The following is a 24,179-nucleotide window of genomic DNA, read 5'->3' as shown; positions in this document are numbered from 1 at the left end:
TGGTAAAGCAAGTATAGATTTATGGACTTAATTGATTGAGGTTGTGCTTGAAAAGGAATTCAGGAAGAAAAAAGATTGGGGGGAAAATCTAACTGACTTTATAAATTGATACATTTAAAACTGCAAGCTTTCTCATTATTATATATTTAACCTACCAAGAATAAAGAGATTTCAGAGTTTATATTTATAGTACATGCTTTTTTTCTCAAAGCACCTGTTGAAGATTCTGTTTCCAGCACTGTAGAACCCAAGCCTGATCTGAAAAAAGCCAAAACTGTAGGAGTTTCCTCTAAAGCAAAGGTATGTTAGCTCTTCATACTTAGATGTAGAATTACTTTTAAGTGTGTTTTATACACTGAGTCATTCTAGGAAACATATTATAAAGAAAGAACATTACTACTCTTCATATCAAATTTTAAAGTACTTATATATATAAGATTTTGAGGCTAATTTTTTAATAAGACCTCCAAACAGAGATATCCTGTTCTCAGGAGGTGTTGTCATGATTTCTGTCATGCAGATCTTTGGGGGACAATTTTCAGTAGTGAAGAGAGAAGGAAATCATATGTTGTTCAGATGGAATCATCACCTTGGATGATTTTAATTTGAGAAAAGGAAGGTAATTAACTTCCTTTAAATTTGGCACAGTTTAGTCATCAAAAGGTGTTCCAATTAGTCTACAAGAACATTTAGTCACTACACCAGTGGGACTTATCACCAATCTGTTTAGCATCCATGCAGAGTTGGACAATTTAAAGAAATATGTTCAAATACTAAATTTTAAATATTCTCTTAAATTTTTTAATCACTGCAAATTATCAGTTTTTATATCAAGATTCAAAGCTTATCACTGTATTTAGAGTAATGATTATTTAATAATTACCAAAAAATTCTAGAACTAAGCAATAAATAGCAAATTAATAATAAATATAAATAGAGAAAACTATTTCATTTAGCTGCATGTAACTGATGAAAAAACATCAGAGTGGGAACTGTTTATTACCTAGCACATTTAGTGTTATATGCTCATTATAGAGTGGGTGCTCTGTGACCGTTGGTCTGATACTATAATTCTTTGTTTTCCTTCCCTACGCATGGGCCATTTAACTCAGCAAGTTAATTTAAAGGGGTAATTATCTTCTAAACTAACCAGTGAAGCTGTTTTTTTCCTCTTCTTCTCCCTGTCCTCATCCCATATTTAACAAGGACTTATTTTAGTATTTTGATCACAAGGGCTATGTAGTATTTTTGACTTTGTTCTTAATGCCATACTTTTTTTTTCAGTCCTTTGCAGTTTATAAAGCAGTTTCACATATGATCTCATATTTGTTTTAACTGAATGACTTCAGTGTTAAAAGTGGAAAGAAATTCTGACCTACTAAAATAGTGCACTCTTGCTACTTTTATAACAATAGATAGATTCAATAGAGAAATTCACATATTATATATATTGAGTGTTCATTATTTTCTTTCCATCTGATACAAAGATTCTAAATCTTAGATTATTTTTAAAAACCACTGTAATAACTTAAGTATTTTGAATGTTTCTAGAAACAGGTTCAAAGGGTCTCCAGTTATAGTCCTGTGATAGAGATGTATGTTATATGAAGCGAAAGGGAAAAGCTTTCTCAAATAAATGATGTGAAATGTGTGAATACCATTCAAAATGTCATTAATATGGATAGCTATAAATAGTGTTCAAGATCTCAAGAAAGAAAACTATTCAATAAACAAAAATAGCCTGTGACCCAGACCAGTGACAGATAATAGAGCTTTTCCAACTATATTACATGCCAGTTCAAGGACTAACCAACAGTTACTTAAGAATGTTATTAGAAACATGTCTAGAAAACCCGTACAGAAATGTAGTAAGTGCAGGATTCTATGGCTCATCTGTTTCTTTCGTGCGGAATATAATGTAGAGAGGTGCTGTGGTTAGTGTAGTGCCCTTTTACTAGGCAGCAACATCATATTCTTAAGGAACAGTAGCCTCTCTAACCAGTGTACCCTGAACCATGGCTGTAGAGTGCACAAGGAAAGAAAGTGCCGAGCAAAACCAGCTTAAAGGAGGATGAAGACAAATCTGGTCCTATTTTTATTGTTGTTCCAAATGGAAAGGAGCAAAGAATGAAAGATGAAAAGGGATTAAAGGTAAGGAAGGAATAAGACTCCTCAGGAGTTTTTTGTTTGTTTTTGTTGTTTTGTTTTATAATCAGGAATAATTTTGCTATCTGAAATTCATATTATTGAGAAATATCTAATAATTAAGTGAATCTTTTGCTTAAGTATGTCTTGTTTCTCTGAGACTATGGGAGCATTAATTCCTACAGAAAAAACTACAAAATGGAACTATTGCCTATTTTTCCTATAAATAGAAAGAAATAGAAGTTGTTTTAATTTGTAGAATCAAAGACTGGAAAGTATTAATGGATTTTTATCAACTTCACATATGTAGCAAGCTATTTCTTTAATCCTTCTTGTACCTGATACCTTAAAAGACAGATTACTGGCTATATACAGCTAGTTTAATCATTCCTCTTTTGATGTCGTTTTGGTTTTATTAGGTAGTTAAAATTTTTTTTATTGTATACATTGTTTTAAAAAAAAATTCAAGCAGTACAAAAAGTGCAGAGTGTAGTATGAAAAGTATGTCTCCCATTCCAGTCTCCCTCCACAGGGAGGATATTATTACTATTTTGTGTCTGTGTGTGTGTGTATTACTCCAGGAATATTAATATCCCATACCTACGCATTCAGATATGAATAAATTTTTGGCCTTTTGCACAAATGAGAACATGCCATACCCTTTGTTTTGTATCTTTTTTCTTTTAATAATATTTGAAATATCTTAAAGATCATTCCATAACTATATTGCATATGTACATTCATTTTTTTTATTGGTACAGCATATGTATGTACCTGTCTTTAACCTCGGCCCACTACGTTGAACAGTTAGGTTGCCTCTAGTCCTTCAATGTTATAAAGTACACTGCCAAACGCGTCTTTGAAGGTGACCTTTGTGCACATTTGCAAGTGTATCTGTACTGAACTCCTAGAATTGTTATGTATGTTTTATATTTTGATGTTTCAGATTTTTCTTTTATTAAAATTGTACCTTATTTTATTAAAGGATCCACCATGTAATATAGAATTAGAACATTGATTTTTTTAGTAAATAAGAATTGCCAACAGTTCTATTCATAGTTGATTTTCAGAGTTAAGCTTCCAGAGGTATGACAGCTTAAAGAGTACATTTTCATCCATATTTAATTACAAATTAATCTTGTTAATTTTAAAATATTCTATTGATTCCTGCAGCTGCTTTACATAGAGTTCTCTGCTTTATTTCAGTTGAACACCTTACATCCCCTTTTCACTGCTGTTTTTTTTTTTTCAGGTGCTGAAGTGGAATTTTACTACTCCGCGAGATGAATACATTGAGCAACTAAAGACTCAGATGTCTAGCTGTGTGGCTAAATGGTTACAAGATGAGTTGTTTCACTCAGACTTTCAGCATCATAACAAAGCCCTTGCTGTCATGGTCGACGTAAGTTTGCAATAGATAAATGTGTATGTGTCTCATACATGTGGAAATGATGAGCCCAGTGAAATAATCAGAAGTTTGCATGACTTGAGAAGGAACTGGAGTACACCATGTTCTTTATTTTTAGAGCTATAAAGCTATCTTATTGTTTGGTAGAATAAATGACTGTGTTTATAATTTTAGGTCTTAAATGGAGACTTAAAAATCTATCATTTTCTTTTCTGTCTCTAGTAAAATTTAAGTACTTGCCTAATAGAACTTAAATTTTTATGCAGTCTTACTTATTTTGTTTTAAGCACTTGGAGAGCGAAAAAGAGGGTGTCATTGGTTGCTTGGATCTTATCTTAAAGTGGCTTACCCTGCGGTTTTTTGACACCAATACAAGCGTCCTAATGAAGGCCCTAGAATATTTAAAATTACTCTTCACCCTGCTAAGTGAGGAGGAGTATCATCTTACTGAGAATGAAGCATCTTCCTTCATCCCCTATCTCATCCTCAAGGTAATGTGTTTTTCTCACTCTGGAAGACTGCTCAAGTTTTCAGCTGATCTCAGGTCCTGTACTTTTATTCCTTCTCCCTTTTTCCATTGTATTACGAGATATCTTCCCCCACTCATTTCCATGCCCTTATTCTTTAAAGATCTAGCGATACATGGGTGGTGGGACCTTCACTATTCAGAAAATGCCTCACTTAATCATTATGTTGACTAGGTTGGAGAACCAAAGGATGTCATTCGTAAAGATGTCCGCGCCATCCTGAACAGGATGTGCCTTGTCTACCCAGCCAGCAAGATGTTCCCCTTCATCATGGAAGGAACCAAATCCAAAAACTCAAAACAGAGAGCAGGTGAAACAACAATTTAAATTGAGGCATGAGTCTGTATAGCAGGGACCTCTAAAAGAAACAGTTTATAGATGAACAAGGAAACGTCTTCATTGTCTGTGTGGTTGATTCCAACCTTCTGATTTGGACTGTGAGAGTGATGAGTTGCACACTGGTGGAGTCCCAGTATCAGGTGATACAGGCACCACTCAGTACCACCCTGGTGACAAAATCAAGTGCACAGGGGCCATCTGACTCACAGGCATCCCTTTCTTCCAGAAGTACTTGCTTTAGCACCGTTGTTTCATTGCGTGTTTTATAAGAAGGCAGTAAAAAATTCTAGGCAGAGCTAGAATAAGATTTTAGTCCTTAATTTATGCCAAGGGAAATGTTTCTAGTAAAGATATGTCTCTATGCCAAATGTGCCTTGTCTCATTAATCTAGCCTTTCTGCCCCATCAGAGTGCCTGGAAGAACTGGGGTGCCTGGTCGAGTCCTATGGCATGAATGTTTGCCAACCGACCCCAGGAAAAGCCTTAAAGGAGATAGCAATTCACATAGGAGACCGTGACAACGCTGTGCGCAATGCTGCCCTCAACACCATCGTCACAGTATATAATGTACATGGGGATCAGGTGTTCAAACTTATTGGAACTGTAAGTGATTTTTTCTCTGAACATGTCAGCGTGTTGTGAATTGCAAGATCACTTAGATGTCAGTTTCAATGCCATCTCAACTCTTGCTGAGTTTTTACCACTTTGTACGAAATTCAACCTATCAGTGTATCCTAGAATCCAGATAAACCCTGGAGGGTGTCTCTGATTATTGTAAGATATTTAGGCTTTTTTTTTACTGGAAATCAGATTTCCTTTTCTGAGCATTTTACTCAAAGCAGTTTGCTTTAGAAATGAGAACTATTTTTGAGTCAAGACATCTGGGCTAGTCTGAGATTTCAGTTCTACCTGGCAATCTGCTCTGTAAATGTGAGTGCACTTAGTTTTTGATGAACAAATACTCACTGTGTATAATGTGACATTGGTACCTGTTGGATCAAGAGAGTCTTAAGCTATAGCCATGAGCCAGACTCCCGGGCACATTAGGTTCTGCTTCTGACTCCTTCCTTCCTTTGAGCCAGTCATTACTGTGCCTAGACCTCAGTTCTTCACTCTGTTTACCTCTTAGATGTTTACACCGTGCTTATATTTTTTTACTTGTATTAATTTACTAAAATCCTCATTAAAGCAGATGGAAATTTTACAGATGACCAAAAGAGAAGCTTTTTGCTCATAGTCATATAGCTAGCTAGTGGTTGCACAGCAAAAGTATGGATACTTCATTTAATTTTTGACTTTTCTGTTTGTAGTTGTTAATAGCCTTTACTTTTGTATTCTTTCATACGTTTTCTTATAGCAAGGCAGGATTTAACAGTAATTGATTTAAATGTGTAGATAGTGTTTTGAAAGTAAATTTATCCTAACATAATACATTCTGTTTGCTTCAATCTGAACATGGATATTCTTGAGTCCTCCAGTTAATTAGGTTTTTAATTATAGTGGAAGTGTATGCTAATAAATTAAATTTGGCCTCTTTTTACAGCTTTCTGAGAAGGATATGAGCATGCTCGAGGAAAGGATTAAGCGATCAGCAAAGAGGCCTTCTGCTGCACCAGTAAAACAGGTGGATGAGAAACCTCAGCGTACACAGAGCATAAACTCCAATGCCAACATGCTACGCAAGGGACCAGTTGAGGACATATCCTCCAAACTCAAGTATGTAGATGGAGGTCATTGTCTGAGAGCATCTCTGTGGACTGTGCCTTGTGTGCTCAGAGCTTATCCTGTGACATAATCTTGAGTTCTTGTAGCCATTATCACGCATGACAAAGTGTCTGGGTAAATGTCTTGTAACCAAATGTTTAATTCTTCAGTCTTCATTGTCTATGTCTTTGTCTCAAAACCACTTCTAAATAGTCTTGTGCCTTCTTTCACTGCTTTTCCGTGGACAGAATTATGTATCGCACTTATAGGATGTAAGTACTGCCTGCTAATTTCTCATTAGCAGGGCTCTTATATCTTTCTAACTTCTGACTTGGATTCATCCCCTCTGGAGGGTGATTAGCTTAGAGTTTATAACCAGTGTAGAGGGTGTCCATAAATATCCCATGGATCCAGCCTTCCACAAAAGTCCACCAGCTAACAGAAGTGGCAACTCAATGTCGTGTGGGTAAAATTTATTATTTATTTGGTCATGCTCAGATTTCTATTTTTTAGATAATGCTAAGTAAAATGCATGCAACCCAGAATTGGCTTAGGGACTCAAAATATTGCCTGTTAAGCAAGACAGCTCTGTTTTGGGTTGTATCACGAGTGTATTTTGAATAATTTGAATTCGGAAGCTTTAAATACCTATTAGATATAATTCTGGCATTAACCTAACAAGAGTGAATATTCCTAAAAAGAAGTGACTGACTGTCCCTCCAATTATAAAATGTGCTGAATACTGCATGGAATGATGCTTATGGTTGGAAAAAGTTAAACACTTGTTAATTTGATAGGAAAGAACCAGCCAGTCCAGATTTTTCTTAAATTTTTGCCCAGAAGTAGCTTTGAGTCAATATAGGTGTATTTTATTATTTTCTGTCCCATCTGAAATAACAGTACAAGGTTTGTTGACTTGAGTGAACTAGCGAAAATACTTATAATTTGGCAGGGACTATAAATGGAAATTAAAACTATCCACTCTCAGAGTATCCATGAACCAGTGTTGTTGCCCATCAAAGGCCCTTGGTTAGACTCAAAGATTTAAATTGTTCAGGGGGGCTGAAACCAGAAGTTGAACATCTGTCTTGAAGCTTTGGGGCAACTGGCAGTGCTACTCTTGCCCTTTGGTTAAGAAGTGTATTTTAGTTCAGGAGCCTCCTTTTGCTCTCCTTAGCCAAGCTCGAAACATGAGTGGGCATCCGGAGGCAGCCCAGATGGTACGCCGAGAATTCCAGCTGGATCTAGATGAGATTGAGAATGACAATGGTACAGTCCGATGTGAAATGCCAGAACTTGTTCAGCACAAACTGGATGACATTTTTGAACCGGTCCTTATTCCTGAACCCAAGTAAGTTAACCTTTTTCATTTAAGGATAAGCAATTCATGATCATCAGAGTGCTAATGTGAAAAGAGCTCTCTGTGCAATTAGAACTTTTTAGAATTGATTACTACCTGGCTGACAGCAGTTCTTTACTAAGACCTGAATATAGTGGGGAATTGCATAATTCCAACTCATTGGGATGTCTTGTAATAAAAAGATTGAATTTTTCCCCTTGCTTTTCTCTCTAGAATCCGAGCCGTTTCTCCACATTTTGATGATATGCATAGCAATACAGCATCTACGATCAATTTCATTATCTCCCAAGTAGCCAGTGGTGACATCAACACAAGCATCCAAGCTCTGACACAGGTAATAGGGGTAATACCCATAAAATAATGCCACTGGTGGATGGAAAGGCTGTAAGAATAATGGTTGCATACTGGTCGCAGTGTTCAGTACCACTCTGCTGAAAACGGTGCACAGGGATAGTCATCACTTGCCTCATAGGATATAGCTTTTACAGATTCTTGCTATTTATAATTGCATTCATTCACCAGAGACTGGAAATACAGCAGTGAGTAAGTAAGGATCAACTTTCAGGGAACTTACTTAGAGTTTGGTGGGCAGAGAAGAAAAAGTAAACAAGAAAATGTCAGGTGATAGTAACTTCGGTGTAAATATAACTCAAATGGGGTGATAAGAGAGAGGAACTGAGTAGTTACTTTGGTAGTCAGGGGTTCAAACAGAGGGAACAGCTAGTACAGGGTTCTAGGATAGCAATGAGCTTGGCAAATCAAGGAAACAACACAAGGCCTATATGCCTGAAGCCTAATAGGCAAGGGGGAGAGTGGTATAGAATGAGACTGGATCATGTTGAGCTTTAAAAGCCCCAAGGTAATTTGTTTAGACTTTATTTTAAGTGTGATGGAAACCATTAAAGAATTTCAAGTAAAGAAGGTACATGTTTTTTAAAAAATCATCCTCTTCTTCATCTTCTTCCCTTCCCTGACTGTCTAGTCCTAAAGCTCATATAGAGCAAGGTAGGCATCTACCTTGTGGCAAGAGAGTGGTAGTGGGGCCACAGTGGCCCAATGTGATGGTCTGAGAGCCCAAGCCTTGTAGGGGTGGTGTTATGTAGAAGGGGTGACATGCATTTGGGAGTTAGAGCCCAGGTAGAATGAAGAGGATGTCTGTGCAGACCATCTGTCCAGCATGGTATTAGGACCCCAGGCAGGATGAGGAGGACATCCACGTGTGTTAGAGGGGCCAGGGTAGCATGCAGGTGGCTCAGAATGGGGAATCAGAGCTGAAGCACAAGTGGGCATCTGTATGGGGAAGGACTGCTAGCAGGGTTGGGAGATTGGTTACACACAAAGGGATTGGTCAGAGAAATACAAGGAAAATAGCCATGTTTCCTACTATCAGAGATGGGCAATACAAATATGGGAGGAAAGCAGATAGAATGAACTCTGATGTTGGACTAGAATTAGATGCATCAGTCTGAATTCATGGTTTTAATATGTAGATATAGACATATCAATATATGTATGTGGCACAAAGGTATGTTATAGATAATATATGTATATTCCCCAGCTCTTTTCACTGAAAGGACCTGGGAACAGCAGTATCTCAGCAGCAGTGAGCACTTCCACATCTCGTCTTCTAAATACCATTACCACTTTCTACTAAAAGGAACAAGGGCATCTTGGAGAAGTGGCTGATTCCAGGGCTGAATCAGGAAAAGTACGAGATGATCCTGAAACATCTTATTGTGCCAGACAGCAGGAATAGGCTCAGGGAATAATAGGGACATATCAGAAGTACCCAGAGGCCAACTAGAACAGACTCCCTGCTTAAAAGGGAGACATTTTCAGCATCAAAATAAATAATGATAGTGATGACTTATAACCCAACAAACAATAAAATTTAGTAAATTTACTGGATTCAATAAAATGTTAAAATAGGATATCATAAATTCATGCACATATAAATTAAAATTTTATTGAAATGGGATGTTTACCTAGTTTCATAATACCTCCTCACAAAATTAAAAGACAAATATACAAAAAATAGCCAAAAAATACAGAATACTGAGAGTAATATGACAGTACAGAAGGCTAGCAGACACCACCTTAATCGAGTGATCAAAATGAACATCAATAATATGAGAAGATGAAAGCATATGCCACCTTATAGGATCCACATTATAGGATTCTGCCAAGGAGAATTTAGCATCGCTTCTCGATATTCCTAATGTCATCTTATCATAAGGAAATACCAAACAAATGTAAATTAAGGAATATTTTATAAGGTGTCAAGGTCAAGAAAACCAAGGAAAGACTGAGAGGACTGGTCTAGACTGCAGAGAGCCTGACAGACATGACAATTAAATGCAGTTCATGATTCTAGACTGGCCTTTAGTTATAAATAACATTATCAGGGCAATTGGAGAAAATAGAATGGGGCCTGAAGATTGGATGGTAGTAATGTTAATATTTATTTCCTGATTTTGCTCATTGTATTATGATTATGAAGGAGAATGCCTTTATTTTGAAGAAATACACACTGAAGTCTGAGGGGCATGGAGCATCAGATCAACAACTTAGTCTCAAATAATACAGGATAAAAATGTTTCTTTGCCATACTTTCAACATTTCTATAATTTTTGAAACTTCGTTTTTATTGAAGAAAATGTCACTCTGGCCACTCTGTAGAGACTGGATTTCAGGGAGGGTGAGAGTGGATTCTGAGAGATCTTTTAGAAAGCTACGGCCAAAATTCATATGAAAAATGACATATGCACTATGATGATCATGGTGGAGGGGCGAAAAGTGAATGGCTCCAGGGTATCTTTCAGAAGTAGAGTCTACAAGATTCAATGACGGATTGGATATGAAATGTAAGAGAAGAATTGGGAGCAACTTCTTTATTTTTGTCTTAAGCAGCTGAGTGGATGGTGGTGCTTTGTACTGAGATGGAGGAGGCTAGGAGAAAAGTAGGCTTGAGAGGTTGGAATTCAAGAACTGTGTCTTTGCTGCGTTAAGTTTGAGCAGCAGTAGACATCCCCATGAAGACAGATGGTTAGAAGTGAAAGGGAAGAATTGGGAATCTTAGCACAAGATTTTCACTGTTGTTTGACAAATAGTCTATTAACAGTTGTGGTATTGGATAAAACAAATGGAGGGGATTTTGGAAAATAAAGACTTGAATGCATAGTATCCCTTGTTGCTTTTCTCTGTCAACTTCAATCTAAACCCATCTATCTGCCTTTTATGAGCAGAGGAGCTGCTGGGTCAGATAGGTAATGTGTGAAGTATGTAAGCAAGTCTCAAGTTCTATCTTATATAAGACTTTTTTCCATATGGGCCTAAGGAGAATCTGAAGTTCAATAGTATAGAGCCTAGGGAAGAGGATCAACATACCAGAATTCCTGGGGCGAGAGCTCCCTTCATCTGTGGAGATTGGTAGATCCCCTGAAGGAGTGGCAAGGGTGGCCTATGTGATTGATAATAAGAGGCCCCCAAGGAGCTGTACAGGGAGCCGAGCAAAAAGACCGAATTTACTGTCTGAAATGCAAATCTCTGGTGGCGTACCTTCAGAGAACAAAGAGCAGAAATGCCTGCTCTTGGTGCTTTGCCATAGGACTGACAGCTGGTGTACCACAAACCTACAAGGGCAGAAACTGCTGTATTTCCCATTCTCAGATTGCCGTTATTAAAGGTTGTCAAAAGGCAGACCTGACAATGAATCCTGAACAGGTAAAGATTAATAACACACCTCAAAGAACCCCGTTGCTGGGAAGAAAAATAAAAATAACCAGATCAGGAATATCCTGGCAAAATGAAACCGCCAAAGGATCCAAGATGACCACAGGGTGAGAGGAGTGAGGAGTAGAAAGAGTGCTTAAGGTGAATTTACAAAGATTCTTCTAAGCAAAAAAAAAAAAAAATGGTTATAGAATTTTAAAATTGAGTAGATGGACTGAAGAAGATGATCGCTATAGAAACCAATCAGGGGTCTGAATGACAAGGGTGACAAGACCATTCAGTGGGGAAAGGACAGTCTTTTCAACAAATGATGCTGGGGAAAATGTTTACCCACACACAAAAAAATGAAGTTGGACTCATATATAAAAATTAACTCAAAATGGATCATAGACATAAATATAAGAGCTAAAACTATAAAACTCTTAAAAGAAAAAAATAGGAAATCTTCATCATGTTGAATTTGGCAGATATCTCTTGGATATGACATCATAGGCAACAATAACAACAAAATAATTAAATTGCACTTCATCAAAGTTAAAAAGTTTTTACATCCAAAGACATTACAAGAGGGAAAAGCTAACCTACCGAATGAGAAAAAATATATACTAATGACAGATTAATATCCAGAATAGGGAAGAAACTCCTGCAACTCAATGACAAAAACAACAACAACAACAACAACTCAGTTCCAAAATGGGCAAAGGACTTGAATAGACATTTTTCCAAAGAAGATATACAGAGGACCAATAAGCATATGAAAAGATGTTCATTATCATTAGACATTAGGGAAATGCAGATCAAAGCCTCAATGAGCTAACCAGTTCACACCCATTAGGATTTTTTTTTTTTTTAATGAGAAATGACAAGCGTTAGCAAGGATGTGGATGAATTACATTGCTGGTGGGAACCTAAAGTGGTGCAGCCACTGTGGAAAACAGTTCAGTGGTTCCTCAAAAAGGAAAACATAGAGTTAAAAGATCCCCAAACCACTCCTAGAAAGCAGAGACTCAGACAGATACTTGTGCACCAATGTTCATAGCAGCATCATTCGCAATAACCGAAAGGTGAATACAACCCAGATGTCCATCAGCAGATGAATTCATGGATAGACAAAATGTGGTGTATACATACAATGAAATATTATCCAGTAATGAAGAGGAATAAAATTCTGATACATGTTACAACATGGATGAACATCGAAAACATTATGCTAAGTGAAATCAGGCACAAAGGAACAAATATTGTATGATTCAGCTTACATAAGACACCTAAGATAGTCAAATACATAAAGATAGAAAATAGAATAACAGTTACCAGGGGTTATGGGGATAGGAATAGGGAATTATTTCATGCGTAGAGTTTGTTTCAGGATTTGTATTGTACCATATGAAAGTTAAACCTCTAAAAAAGAATACAGCATTAGTAAATAACAAACCAGATTTAATATATTCATATGTAGAGAATTATACAATCTCTGAAAAGATAATTTATATTTCTCATATCTTCATTGAATATTTTCAAAAAATATATATATATTTGTCCACAAAGAAAACCTCAACAAATGCAAAAAATAAAATATATACTGACCAAATTCTTTGTTGATAGCCCAACAGAATTTTTAATCATATTAATATCACAGAAAATTTTAACTTCAAAAAATGCCAAACATCCTTCCCCCAAAAAAAAATCCAATCAAAAAATATAAATTAGGAGAAAATGGCATAGATGATAAAGGCTTTGTTTATCCCTCTTATGACCAAATCAGAGTTGTGACAGAAGCAGAGTAAAGAGCAAAGAAAGTTACATGGGCTCTAGATGAACAGAAGCACCACAACTAGAGAGAAAAATAATCACCCCGCAACGGTAGAAGGTAGGAGGGGGCGAAGATGCAAGGCTGCCCAGTCCGAGCAGCTGAGTGAGACAGAGACTGGGGCAGTGGCAGATGCCTCTTAAAGGGGCCATGTCTACGAGTGGACTTGGGTGAAAGACTCCCTCACTTTTAGCACCAGCGCCAGGTGGGCTGCACGGGTGTCACCAGGGACTTACAGGGGGACACTGAGTTGTGGAGTAAGGGCTAGAGGCGAGGCTCTCTCCCAGGCAGAAGTGCCCGTGGTATCTTTCATTCCTCTGTTTAGCCTTCACCCCCTCCCAAAGTGTTGAAGTCATCAAACTGGATAACAGAAGTCGACCCTCCCAGAGGATTGCCTGAAACTCTTCCTCCCCCAATAGCAGCCCCACCCAAGCCACATCCAGTTGTGTCCTTGCTAGTCCGGTGTTCCTTGCTGAGCAGCACCAAGACTCACGCTGGTGGCAGCTGGCCTTGGTTTCTGGCGTGGTTTCTTGAGGCAACTATAAGCACAGCATCTGTGGATTGCTTGCTGAATCTTAACAAGTGGCCCTGGAGGGGCACAGGCTCGGGCTAAATTTGGCCTGCAGCTGAACCCCTCTCAGGAATGTGCTGCTGGACACCTACTGCACAAAGACATGCTAATAAGACCGAAAGACTTAGGATCTTTGCTTAGTACATTGAAACAGACACAGAAAGGCAGCCAAAATGGGAAGACAAAGAAGCAGAAACCATATGAGAGAACAGAACAGAGATCAGAAATAATAGAGTCACGCAGTCTAACAGATGCAGAGTTCAAAACACTGGTTATAAAGATACACAATGAACTTAGGGAAGTATAGATGAACTCAGTGAGAACTTCTAACAGAGATTAAAAAAGAAACCATCGAAGTAGCAAAAAGTAAAAAGAGTAGTAACACATATAGCTGATAGAGATGCTGGAAAAAGTACTCTCATGCATTAACTATAGAAATGTGATACGTGTTAGTGCCTTTTTAAAGAAAGCAGTATAGTAATATCTATTCCACAATTTATTTTTGTTTTTATTTTTTAAATTATTGGGGTAACATTGGTTAATACAATTATATACTTTTCAGGTGTACATTATAATTTGACATCTATATATTATTCTATTGTGTGTTTACCACCCAAAGTCCAGTTTCCTTCAACTACCATATATTTGATCCCCTTTACCCACTTCATCCTCCTCCTGCCCTGCTATATTTGACTCTCTTTAACTGTCTCCCTACCCCTTCCTTCCCCACCCCCCACCCTCTGGTAACCACTAGTCCATTGTCCATGTCCATGAGTCTCTGTTTGTCCTGTTCATTTGTTGCCTTTAGGTTTATATTCCACATATAAGTGATTTTCATTTTTTTCTGTCTGGCTTATTTCTCTTAGCATGAGTATCTCGAGGTCCATCCATGTTGTCGTAAATGGCAGTATTTCATCTCTTCTTATGGCTAAGTGATATTCCATTGTATATGTGTACCACAGCTTCTTTAGCCAATTACCTATCGTAGTACACTTCGGTTGCTTCCATGTATGAACATTGGTGTGCAAATTTCTTTTTGGATATGGGTTTTCAAGTCTTTGGGGTAAATACCCAGTATAGAGGGATTGCTGGATCATGTAGTAAAACAATTCTTAGTTTTTTAAGGAACCTCCATACTCTTTTCCAATTATTTTACTACAATTTAAAATGCTTTATCCTTCAGACTAAAATGTTATACTCTTGAGAATCTTTCTTTTAGAAATAAAAACATACATTAGGGTATATACAAAAAATGTTTATTGTAACATTATTTATAGTGGACAAAATAACCAAACTGGAAACATGTTGAAAGTTTATCACTAAGGGAAATGATTGAATAAATTTCAGTTTGGCATATGTGGACTATTATGAGCCTTTAAACGGGCTGTTATGGGTTTTGGAACCATAAAGTATCACAGTAAAGTGGACTGTGATCTTTTTGCTTGTGGAGGATCTTGCTTTTGATTTGTAAAAAATGCACTATCTATGAAGTACAATAAAATAAGGTATGCCTGTATTCTTGTCTACTTTAGGGATTTTCACAATTTCCTATTGAGTTAGAACAGCTGAATGCAGAATATATACATATACTGTAATGCTCTTATAGAATAAACGATGCCCTAAATCTTGACCGTGTGTGTGTGGTTGTATATGATTCTGTGAACATGAAAGAATATAGGTTATTAAATGTTAATTACCTTGGAAAAAGAGGAGTAAGCCCCTCCCACAAAAAAATAGTATTTTTTTTTTTATGGTGTCCCTGTTGAAACAGCATCGTTCAACAGTCCCAGTCATATAAAATTGTATGTGCTTCTGTATGGGGTATGCATCTATTTAAAGAGATAAATGGCTTCCTCAACACCAGGGGGCACCATTCGTCTTGTGGTCTGTATAAATGGTGCGCCTTGGAGTTGTGCAGTGTGGCAGTCCTGCATGAAAGGATGGTCACTGAATATCGACATGGTTGTCTCAGGGTGTTATTTATTTAATCATAAAAATAAAGATCTTTCCACAGTAATGAATAGGAAATACATAGTAACATTTCACCATTAGTTGACAACCAGTGTACCAAACCAAAAAGAACACGGGGTCGAGATGTGGGAAACGAGTTTTGAGTTTGAAGTAAGTAATCTGATCTTTCTGAACCTCACTTTTCTCATATGGTAAATGGAGATCTTACTCCCAACCCTATCTGCCTCTCATAGCTGCTGGAGTGATCAAATGAGATAATGATATAAACAATCTTTAATAAATTAGACATTTAAACATAGGAATTATCTCCTCCTGAACTAGACTCTTAGGAGGGGCAACTAATTTCCCTAACAGTAACTTGCTAAGTAAGTAAGTATGTATTGAATTATTGAATTCCTAAGGACTAGTTATTTATATGTAAAGTGACTGGGTGTTTTCTAAGGTAAGATATTGGAAATGCTTTTCGACATCCCTTGTAGTGTCTTCCTGCTACTTAGAAGTATGAAACTTGGAATATACATCTTGGATTTTTGTTGTCAGATCGATGAGGTCCTAAGACAGGAAGACAAAGCCGAAGCTATGTCTGGCCATATTGATCAGTTTCTGATAGCCACATTCATGCAGCTAAGACTCATCTACAACACACATATGGCAGATGAGAAATTGGAGAAGGATGAGATCATCAAGTTGTATAGCTGTATCATTGGCAACATGATTTCGGTAAGAGCATCTCTGCAGATTACATGCTTACCTTCAGTCTCTCATTCTGCCCTGGTTCTAAAGCCTGAATCAGTGTAGATGTTCCAGTAAGTCCTATGTCACTTGTAGAAATGTACATGCATGTTCTGACTACTCCCATTGGATGTTGGGCGACACTCCAGCTTACCTTATTGTTAGAATGCAAAGTAGAATGCTTACACACTACCTAGAATTCTGCTTCCTGCCAGTTTCTTCATTAGGCATGGTGGGCCCTACCTGGCTTTTCACATATAGCTGCTTACAGTAAAAATGTTTTTATAACAGGAAGGAAGCACACCAGTTAATTATGGCTATTAGAGTTTGGAAGAAGTGTGATTTTTTATTTTTTCTAATACTCTGAATTTAATACAATATAATTATTCACTAGAATAGCCACCCATGTTTATCTTACTTGCTTCGGATATTGAGTTCCATTACTTCTCTAACACAATTACGATTGGGTAGCTGTTTCAGATAGAGAGCCTGGCCCGGGAGGCCTCCACTGGAGTCTTGAAAGACCTGATGCACGGCCTCATCACCTTAATGCTGGATTCTCGGATTGAGGATCTGGAAGAAGGACAACAGGTGATCCGCTCTGTGAACCTCTTGGTGGTGAAGGTTTTGGAGAAGTCAGACCAGACCAACATCCTGAGGTATATCTATCTGTACTCTCAGCATTACAGCCTAGGACAGTCTCTCTTGTATCTACCCAGAAGACCCTAGATCAGTTATAATTTTAGATTTGCCCAAGAAGTCGATTTATTACTCTTTTCCTCAAGAACCAAAAATATTCCAGCCTGGACAAGAGCTAAAACTAGTATCAACTCAGTAAGCCAGCTAATATCATGAATTTTCTAGAATAGGACTATAAAGTTTGTCAGTTACCTCTTCTCATGTAAATTTCTTTCTTTCTCAGCTACCAGTAACAATGAAAAATAGTGACAAGCTTTACCATTAACCAAGTGGTAATTTATGAAGCTTAAATGATCGATGTTTATTTTCATAATAATCAGATGTCAAAGACAGTTCTTGATCCATGAGCTCTCAATTTATTAGATGAATAGAGAATATTTACACTTGGCTTTTCAGTTACTGATTTGAATTGGAATGCAGGTTTGCAAGTTATTAATGCTACTGGTTTTTTCCTCTAGTGCCCTACTTGTTTTGCTCCAAGACAGCCTGCTAGCAACAGCCAGTTCTCCAAAATTCTCAGAGCTTGTTATGAAGGTAAAGTTGAAACAATTTGATGTCTTTTCTTTCAGAGATGCAAAACTTTATTAAAGTATCGAGAAAGAGGTATTGGAACTAGACATAGATGAATCAACAAAGACACATTTGAAAAATATAGTTAGTCTCTATTTTCCCTTCCTCCAATTTATAGTCCTAGTCAGGCCTAAACAATTCCTGGTCTCAGTGAAAAGGAAGAGCTATTTTGTAAATAATTCACCAGTTCTCCTAGAATCAAAGGAAACTTCATTGCTTTTTGAGAAAACGATATATATAGCCTTGAAATATTTTGGCTTTGATGGAAGAATTCCAAGTGAACATTTCCATAACTGTTGTTAACCCTGTAGGAAGTGTAAAATATTTTGTCGTCTTTTGTTAGATTTGGGTAAGCAGTATGAACCCAGCAAACCCGAGACAGAATTTCCACATTTTCTTCAGATTTAAGGCCCTTGTCTCTGGGGAGTGGAAGGGAGGAGTGGAAATGACTTGAATGACTTGTTATATTTTAGCCAGTGACATGGTTGAAGTGAGTAAAATCATTCACTTTCACCAGCCACACCTAAAAGATAAGATGTACCACATTTATATCTCTGGACTTAAGATGAATGGTGACAGAAATGATCCTCATTCTTCAGTTACTCCTTCTAACTTTTGTTTCTTTTTTCAATAGTGTCTCTGGAGAATGGTTCGGCTGTTGCCTGATACCATCAACAGCATTAATCTGGACAGAATTCTCCTGGATATACACATTTTCATGAAGGTCTTCCCCAAAGAGAAACTGAAGCAATGCAAAAGTGAATTTCCCATAAGGACCCTAAAGACGCTACTGCACACTTTATGCAAATTAAAAGGGCCCAAGGTGAGTGAGAACAGCATCCAGTCCCTGAGGGAATTTGAGAGAACCTGATGGAAATGGCATTGGTGCCATTTGAATGTGCATGTGTTTCCCTCAGATCCTAGACCACCTAACAATGATTGACAATAAGAACGAGTCTGAGCTGGAGGCCCACCTCTGCCGGATGATGAAGCACAGTATGGACCAGACCGGGAGCAAGTCCGATAAGGAAACAGAAAAGGGAGCATCTCGAATCGTGAGTGTCCTGGCTTTAAAGATTGAGGGAGGTGAGATTGTGCAGAAGTGATCTTGTCAAAGACCACTGGAGCCTATCTGCCTGAGGGCCTAAGGTGAAGGCTCAGGGATTGTTCCTGTCACTCTCCTGCTGTGGTGCTGTAACCGTGTGCACCTTGAAAATTTCAAATATAAACTATAACTATGTGGTTCTTGGTCCCTAAGAAAGGTTTCTGTGTCTGTGCCTAAAGCATTGGCTGCCAGGTAAATCCACTGTGAGCGCTATTTAATTAGGGAGGAATGGGCCAGGTCCTTCCCATCAAGTATAGTTGACAACCTGAGACTGAAGACATTCAGTAGTCCAGGATGCTAGTGGCTCGCTACAGACCCTGGAGTGTAGATCCTTCCGTTATCTGCTAAAACATACCAGGAAGGTCGGACTTTGAGATATTTTCAGTTCTTATCCAACCATTCGTTCCTAATTAATAACTCAAGTCTAACCAGCCAATCCTTCCTTGTCTTTCTACTATTCAGGATGAAAAATCATCAAAGGCCAAAGTGAATGATTTCTTAGCTGAGATTTTTAAGAAGATTGGCTCTAAAGAGAATACTAAAGAGGTGAGAGGGCAAGGGTTGAACCAAATGGGGATCTGCTTTATGGAAAACTAACATCCATCCCCGCCTTTCTTGTTCTGTTAACCAGGGCCTAGCAGAGTTATATGAATATAAGAAGAAATATTCAGATGCTGACATCGAACCATTTTTGAAAAATTCCTCACAGTTCTTCCAGAGCTATGTTGAGAGAGGCCTTCGGGTGATTGAGATGGAGAGGGAGGGCAAAGGCCGTATTCCCACTTCAACAGGTAATGCTTCCTCTGGTAGCTCAAGGAATAAGCTCCAAGGAGCTTCCAGCTCAGGAACTGGGGATTTTGATTGGTTTAAATTTATAACCATGCACCTTAGTACTGAATGGTCACCAATGATGGCCACATTGCTACAGACAGTGGTCAACTCTGTCACTTGCCTTGACCCATCATCAGTGTTTGACAATGGCATTGTTCTCTGCCTTTGAAACAGTTTCTCGCCAGGGCTTCTGGTTCACCTGCTCTTTTGGTTTCCGCCCACCTCGCTCGCTATTCCTCCTGGGCTTCTCTTCTGACTGATTCTTCCTGCCCCTGAACTCTTAATGTTGCTGTCCCATATGTGTGACGTCCAGCTCAGACGTCCTTCCTCATCTCAACTTGCATATCCTGCATGACATCTTCACTTGGGTCTCTGGTAGACATCGTAAACTCCACATGTTGAAGACTAAGCTCTTACTATTCGCCCAAAACCTCCATTTGCATTCTCAGTTGATGTTAACGTCATCCTTTTCATTTACTCTGAGCCTTCTCTTCCTCTCTGTCAGGAAATCCTTTTGGCTTTACCTACAGACTGTATGCAGAATCCACCCACACTTATCACCTTCACCACCACTACCATAGTCTGAATATCCTCTTTCCCCTGAATTGTAGTAGCACGCTCCTCCTGTCTGATCTCTACGTCCACTCCCACCTTCCTATATTCACTTCCACACATAGCATCAAAACAACACTTCTCATTTTCCCAAGGCTCTCCCTTTCAGCAAAAGCAAAAAGCCTTACGAAAGTCTACAAGCCCCTCCGCCTCCCCCCGTACCTCTAAAACCTCAGCCCCTGCTTCTCTCTCCCTGATTTTCATTCCACTCCAGCCCCTTTGGTGTTCCTGCAACACACCAGACACACACCCTCTTAGGGCCTTTGCACTGGCCATTTCCACGTGTAGATTGTTCGTCCCCAAGACAGCCTTGTAGCTAGCTCCCGTTCCTCCTTCAAGTCTTTGTCCAAATACCACTATCTCAGACTTCTAGCCTACTCCTCTCCCCTTAGCACTTAGCCGCCTCCAACATATATAATGTAGTATTCATTAGGTTGCTTAATGTCTGTCTCTGCTAGAATTTTGTAAAGATTTTTGTTTTGTTGCCTGGCACATAGTGAACATGCAGTAGGTATTTGTTGAATGATACGAATGAATGCTTATCCTAATGTTAAGCTGAAACGTTCATGTTCCCACGGTGAAAAAGCCAGTATCTGAGAATTACTGCTCACAGGATCCAGAGGCAGAAGGAAAGACGCAGCTACAAAGGGCCCGCTCATGGTGCAGAGCAGAGCTCACACATTTGCCCTGCGTTCCTGTCTTTCCGAGTGCAGGGGCGGTCAACTACTCTGCCTGCTCCTACCTTCTAGGGCTTGTTTGCCCATGAAACCACGTATCTTGCTAGGCTTAAGCTTCACTTATGTTCTCTTAAGTCATTTTTGTTTGTCGTTAACTCTTGAAGAGGTATTTTTAAAGCAGAATGTGTAATAGCATGCCCCATGCAGATGTACTGGGGGTGGGTCAATCAGGTAGGATCTCCTTTTCTCATTTCCAAAGCCCTTTCTGGCGACGTTCAATATTTGAGTGATGCTTTTGACCTAAACAGCACATGTATAACACCAGCCTGTGACCCCACTACCGAGTGCTTAACGTGTTCAAGCATCCATTACTGCAGCTTTTACATCATTCTTCACTCATTTTTCACCCTCTCAGGGTATTCGCCTCATCTACAGCGAAGGATTCCTTTTTCCCCATAGTAATCTGTTTTACTTTTCTGTTTACAATGAAGGAATGTATCTTCTAAGTGCTTGATATTTTTGTCTTATGTAATATTTTCATTGATATCAAATTGGGTATTTTAAATGCCCTAATATTGCCATTGTTTCTTCTGAGAAGCTTAGGAACTGCAATGGATTCTTTTGGTTTTCCCTTCTTCTACTAGAATGTCGATCTCAGTGCTGAGGGTTACAGATGCTCCAGAATCTAGCCCTTCCTTGGGTGTTCGTTGGACACCTCAGTTTTTTTCCTCATGAATATACTGGAGCCTTGGGCTCCTTGCTGTCCTCCCCCGTTTGAATAAGAACTTTCCCCTGTGTCACCTGGTCCGAACCTGGTCTAATTCTTGCCAACATTTAAAATCCTTAGGTTCTTCAGTCAGGCCCTGACCATATACTCAGGAGTGGCTTTTTGGATCGCTCAGGTCAGCTGTGGGGTTTTAGGTATACAGCCCTGCATAGCCCAGGATGTAGGCGGATGGCCCATCTTGCACCTGCTCTTCTGTATCAATTCTTGAAGTTCTCACTAAGCTTATCTCGTATATTTCAGATACCTTTATCACTAGCTCCAGGTGGATTCTTGTGGATTTTTAAGTCTTCAATTACAGTGGTGATCTTCCAGCCCCCAAATCATCCTATGATGGCAGATTAATGAGGGCAAACTAGAAGTGGGCTGCGTGTATATCTGAATATTCTTTCTACATTTCTAGGCATCTCTTCTCAGATGGAGGTCACATGTGTGCCCGCCACAAGCACAGTGTCCTCCATAGGTAACACAAATGGAGAAGAGGTGGGACCCTCTGTCTACCTGGAAAGGCTAAAAATCCTCCGACAGCGATGTGGCCTGGACAATACAAAGGTACTGCTCCTTTCCATCTGTCTGGGTTGGGGAAGTTGGGGCAGTGACAAGCAGGTCAGGGACAGGCTAGCCCGGAGAAGTGGCCCAGTTTTAGTATATGTTGTTCCAGAGCCGCCTCTTAACCTGGTTAGACAATGTCTCTTCTTTTCTCAACAGCAAGATGACCGACCTCCGTTGACCTCTTTGCTCTCCAAACCAGCAGTTCCTACTGTCGCCTCTTCCACAGACATGCTGCATAGCAAACTATCTCAGCTCCGGGAGTCACGGGAGCAGCACCAGCACTCAGACCTGGATTCTAACCAGACCCACTCTTCAGGAACTGTGACCACATCCTCCTCCTCCACAGCTAACATTGATGACTTGAAAAAAAGACTGGAGAGAATAAAGAGCAGTCGCAAATGAAGCTGCCCACTTCCCAGCCCCTGCAGCTTTAGTTTACTAGAGTCCTTGTAGTTCAGAGTGGCCTCGGTGGGCCTGGTGTACACGGACTGGTTGTATGTATCATACCGTGGATCTGGGGAGGAGTCATCGTGGCACAGGTGTTTGTACATACTCTGCTTCTCCGTGAGCATCTGCCTCTCTAGAAGACTGTCTGTGTATTAGTTTAGTGTACAGACTTGTAAACAGCTACCCTCAGCTCAGACTAGTTTCCATATCCTTTTTCTTTCTTTCTAATTGCTCATTTGTAAAGTTGTCCTAATCTTTCCTAGCTTTTAACTATTAGGGACTCTTAATAGTTTTCCTTTGAGTTTGTGAACTCTTCTCCCTGTAGCCCAGAAGGGTCACTGTGTTCTGTATGAATGCATGGCATGATACAACTAATTTAAATAAATAAAGTTTATAAATAAAGTTTGCATTAACTATACCAGTCTCCCAAGATGTTCCATATCTGTGAGTGTTGGGCAGCTTTCTGTCACCTGTTCTTGGGACTAGCTGAGTACCCGGCCAGGCGGAAAGTTCAGATGCCTACCTAAGGGGCGCCGCCTCTCACTCCTTGGGAGCAGGAGGAACTTGCCTGTCCTGCTCTCTTCATGCAGCTCATAAGGAAGCACGAAGCCTCATTCTTCCCAGTTTTGAGGTTTTTGTCATAGCTTTCTCCCATTATAACTGTGGTTCCAAGGAGCTCTTGGCTTCCTGCCACTTTGCTTCCAAAATGTACGTGAGATTGTGCCCAGGGATGGTGGTGACCTGTTTGGAGTCATTAGCCTAAAGGAATACAGGAGTTCTTAGGGGCTTCCTGCCTTGTTATCAGTCTTAAGTCCAGACTAACAGCTGCTTCCCATCAGTCTGTGTGAGGACCAGAAAGTGAACTGAGGAGTCACCTCTGGAATCAGTTCCACAGGGCCTCTTTCCAGTCAGAAACACCTCAGTGCTAAGGTTCTCAATTCAGATGGGAGACTTTTTGGGCAATAATTAAGTTCAAAGGAATTTTTGTAGACTTCATTTTTTGAATAGCAGTTGAGGAAAAGGTAAAGTTGATGGAAAATGAATCCTCTCTTGCTTCCAGTCGTGATTTTCAGGTGGCCCCTACACAGCCTGAAATTAAACTTGCCTCTCACCCTTCTGGGAGGGGCATGGGAATAGGCATTCACTGAAGGGAGGATGGAGGAGTTCACTGCTATAGAACATATTTAGAAATAATGGCTGTGCTTGGGTCTAGAATTAGCACAACTAACATGAAAAACCAAAGTGCCCAGAGCTTACAATGCTGACAGCTGTGTTGGAGGGACACAGTCCTGTGAGAACGTGCGCCCTCGTTTAAAAAGATTCGGGGTGTTGTAATTCCTAATCCCTTCTCCCTGCTCTGGTTAAAGCTCTGGGCTGCCAACTTCCTGCAAGCTCACTGAATTCCCAGTTTTTACCCTGCTTTCTAGTCAACCAGAACCAAAGAATGAGGGCAAGGAACTCAGTCCTAATTCTGTTACCCAATGTATTGAAAATAGGAAAGTGGGAAAGGAAGCAAAAAGAGAAAGGGCTGGGGTTAAAGGTACCTACCTGAGGTCCCTGCCTGCATTAAACCATGAAGTTTAAAGATCTTAGTTGAAGACCTA

The 24,179-nt window shown here is 39.3% G+C and overlaps 1 protein-coding gene and 1 non-coding gene across 2 annotated transcripts in view; both read left to right on the top strand.

Moving 5' to 3' along the window:
• The window catches only part of CKAP5 (cytoskeleton associated protein 5), an 83,764-nt gene extending 60,771 nt beyond the window's left edge, over positions 1–22,993 (top strand). Inside the window, exons 27-44 of the mRNA XM_016146709.2 lie at positions 212–300; positions 2,026–2,151; positions 3,398–3,547; positions 3,841–4,044; positions 4,255–4,390; positions 4,828–5,021; positions 5,962–6,134; positions 7,300–7,473; positions 7,696–7,816; positions 16,107–16,286; positions 16,770–16,957; positions 17,456–17,531; positions 18,202–18,390; positions 18,485–18,622; positions 19,135–19,218; positions 19,304–19,463; positions 21,980–22,128; positions 22,285–22,993. Coding sequence (XP_016002195.2) covers positions 212–300; positions 2,026–2,151; positions 3,398–3,547; positions 3,841–4,044; positions 4,255–4,390; positions 4,828–5,021; positions 5,962–6,134; positions 7,300–7,473; positions 7,696–7,816; positions 16,107–16,286; positions 16,770–16,957; positions 17,456–17,531; positions 18,202–18,390; positions 18,485–18,622; positions 19,135–19,218; positions 19,304–19,463; positions 21,980–22,128; positions 22,285–22,530 — 2,777 coding nt within the window. The 3' untranslated portion in view covers positions 22,531–22,993. The remainder of the gene's footprint in view (positions 1–211; positions 301–2,025; positions 2,152–3,397; positions 3,548–3,840; positions 4,045–4,254; positions 4,391–4,827; positions 5,022–5,961; positions 6,135–7,299; positions 7,474–7,695; positions 7,817–16,106; positions 16,287–16,769; positions 16,958–17,455; positions 17,532–18,201; positions 18,391–18,484; positions 18,623–19,134; positions 19,219–19,303; positions 19,464–21,979; positions 22,129–22,284) is intronic.
• LOC118603317 lies at positions 4,517–4,627 on the top strand. The gene has a single exon (XR_004951191.1). It is a non-coding gene; the product is annotated as a small nucleolar RNA SNORD67 (small nucleolar RNA).
• Positions 22,994–24,179: the final 1,186 nt, after the last annotated feature.

Source organism: Rousettus aegyptiacus, unplaced genomic scaffold (genome assembly GCF_014176215.1).
Source record: "Rousettus aegyptiacus isolate mRouAeg1 unplaced genomic scaffold, mRouAeg1.p scaffold_m13_p_5, whole genome shotgun sequence".
NCBI classification, from domain to species: Eukaryota; Metazoa; Chordata; class Mammalia; order Chiroptera; family Pteropodidae; genus Rousettus; species Rousettus aegyptiacus.
Note: the sequence above shows the minus strand (reverse complement) of the source record. Positions and strands in the feature narration are given on the sequence as shown.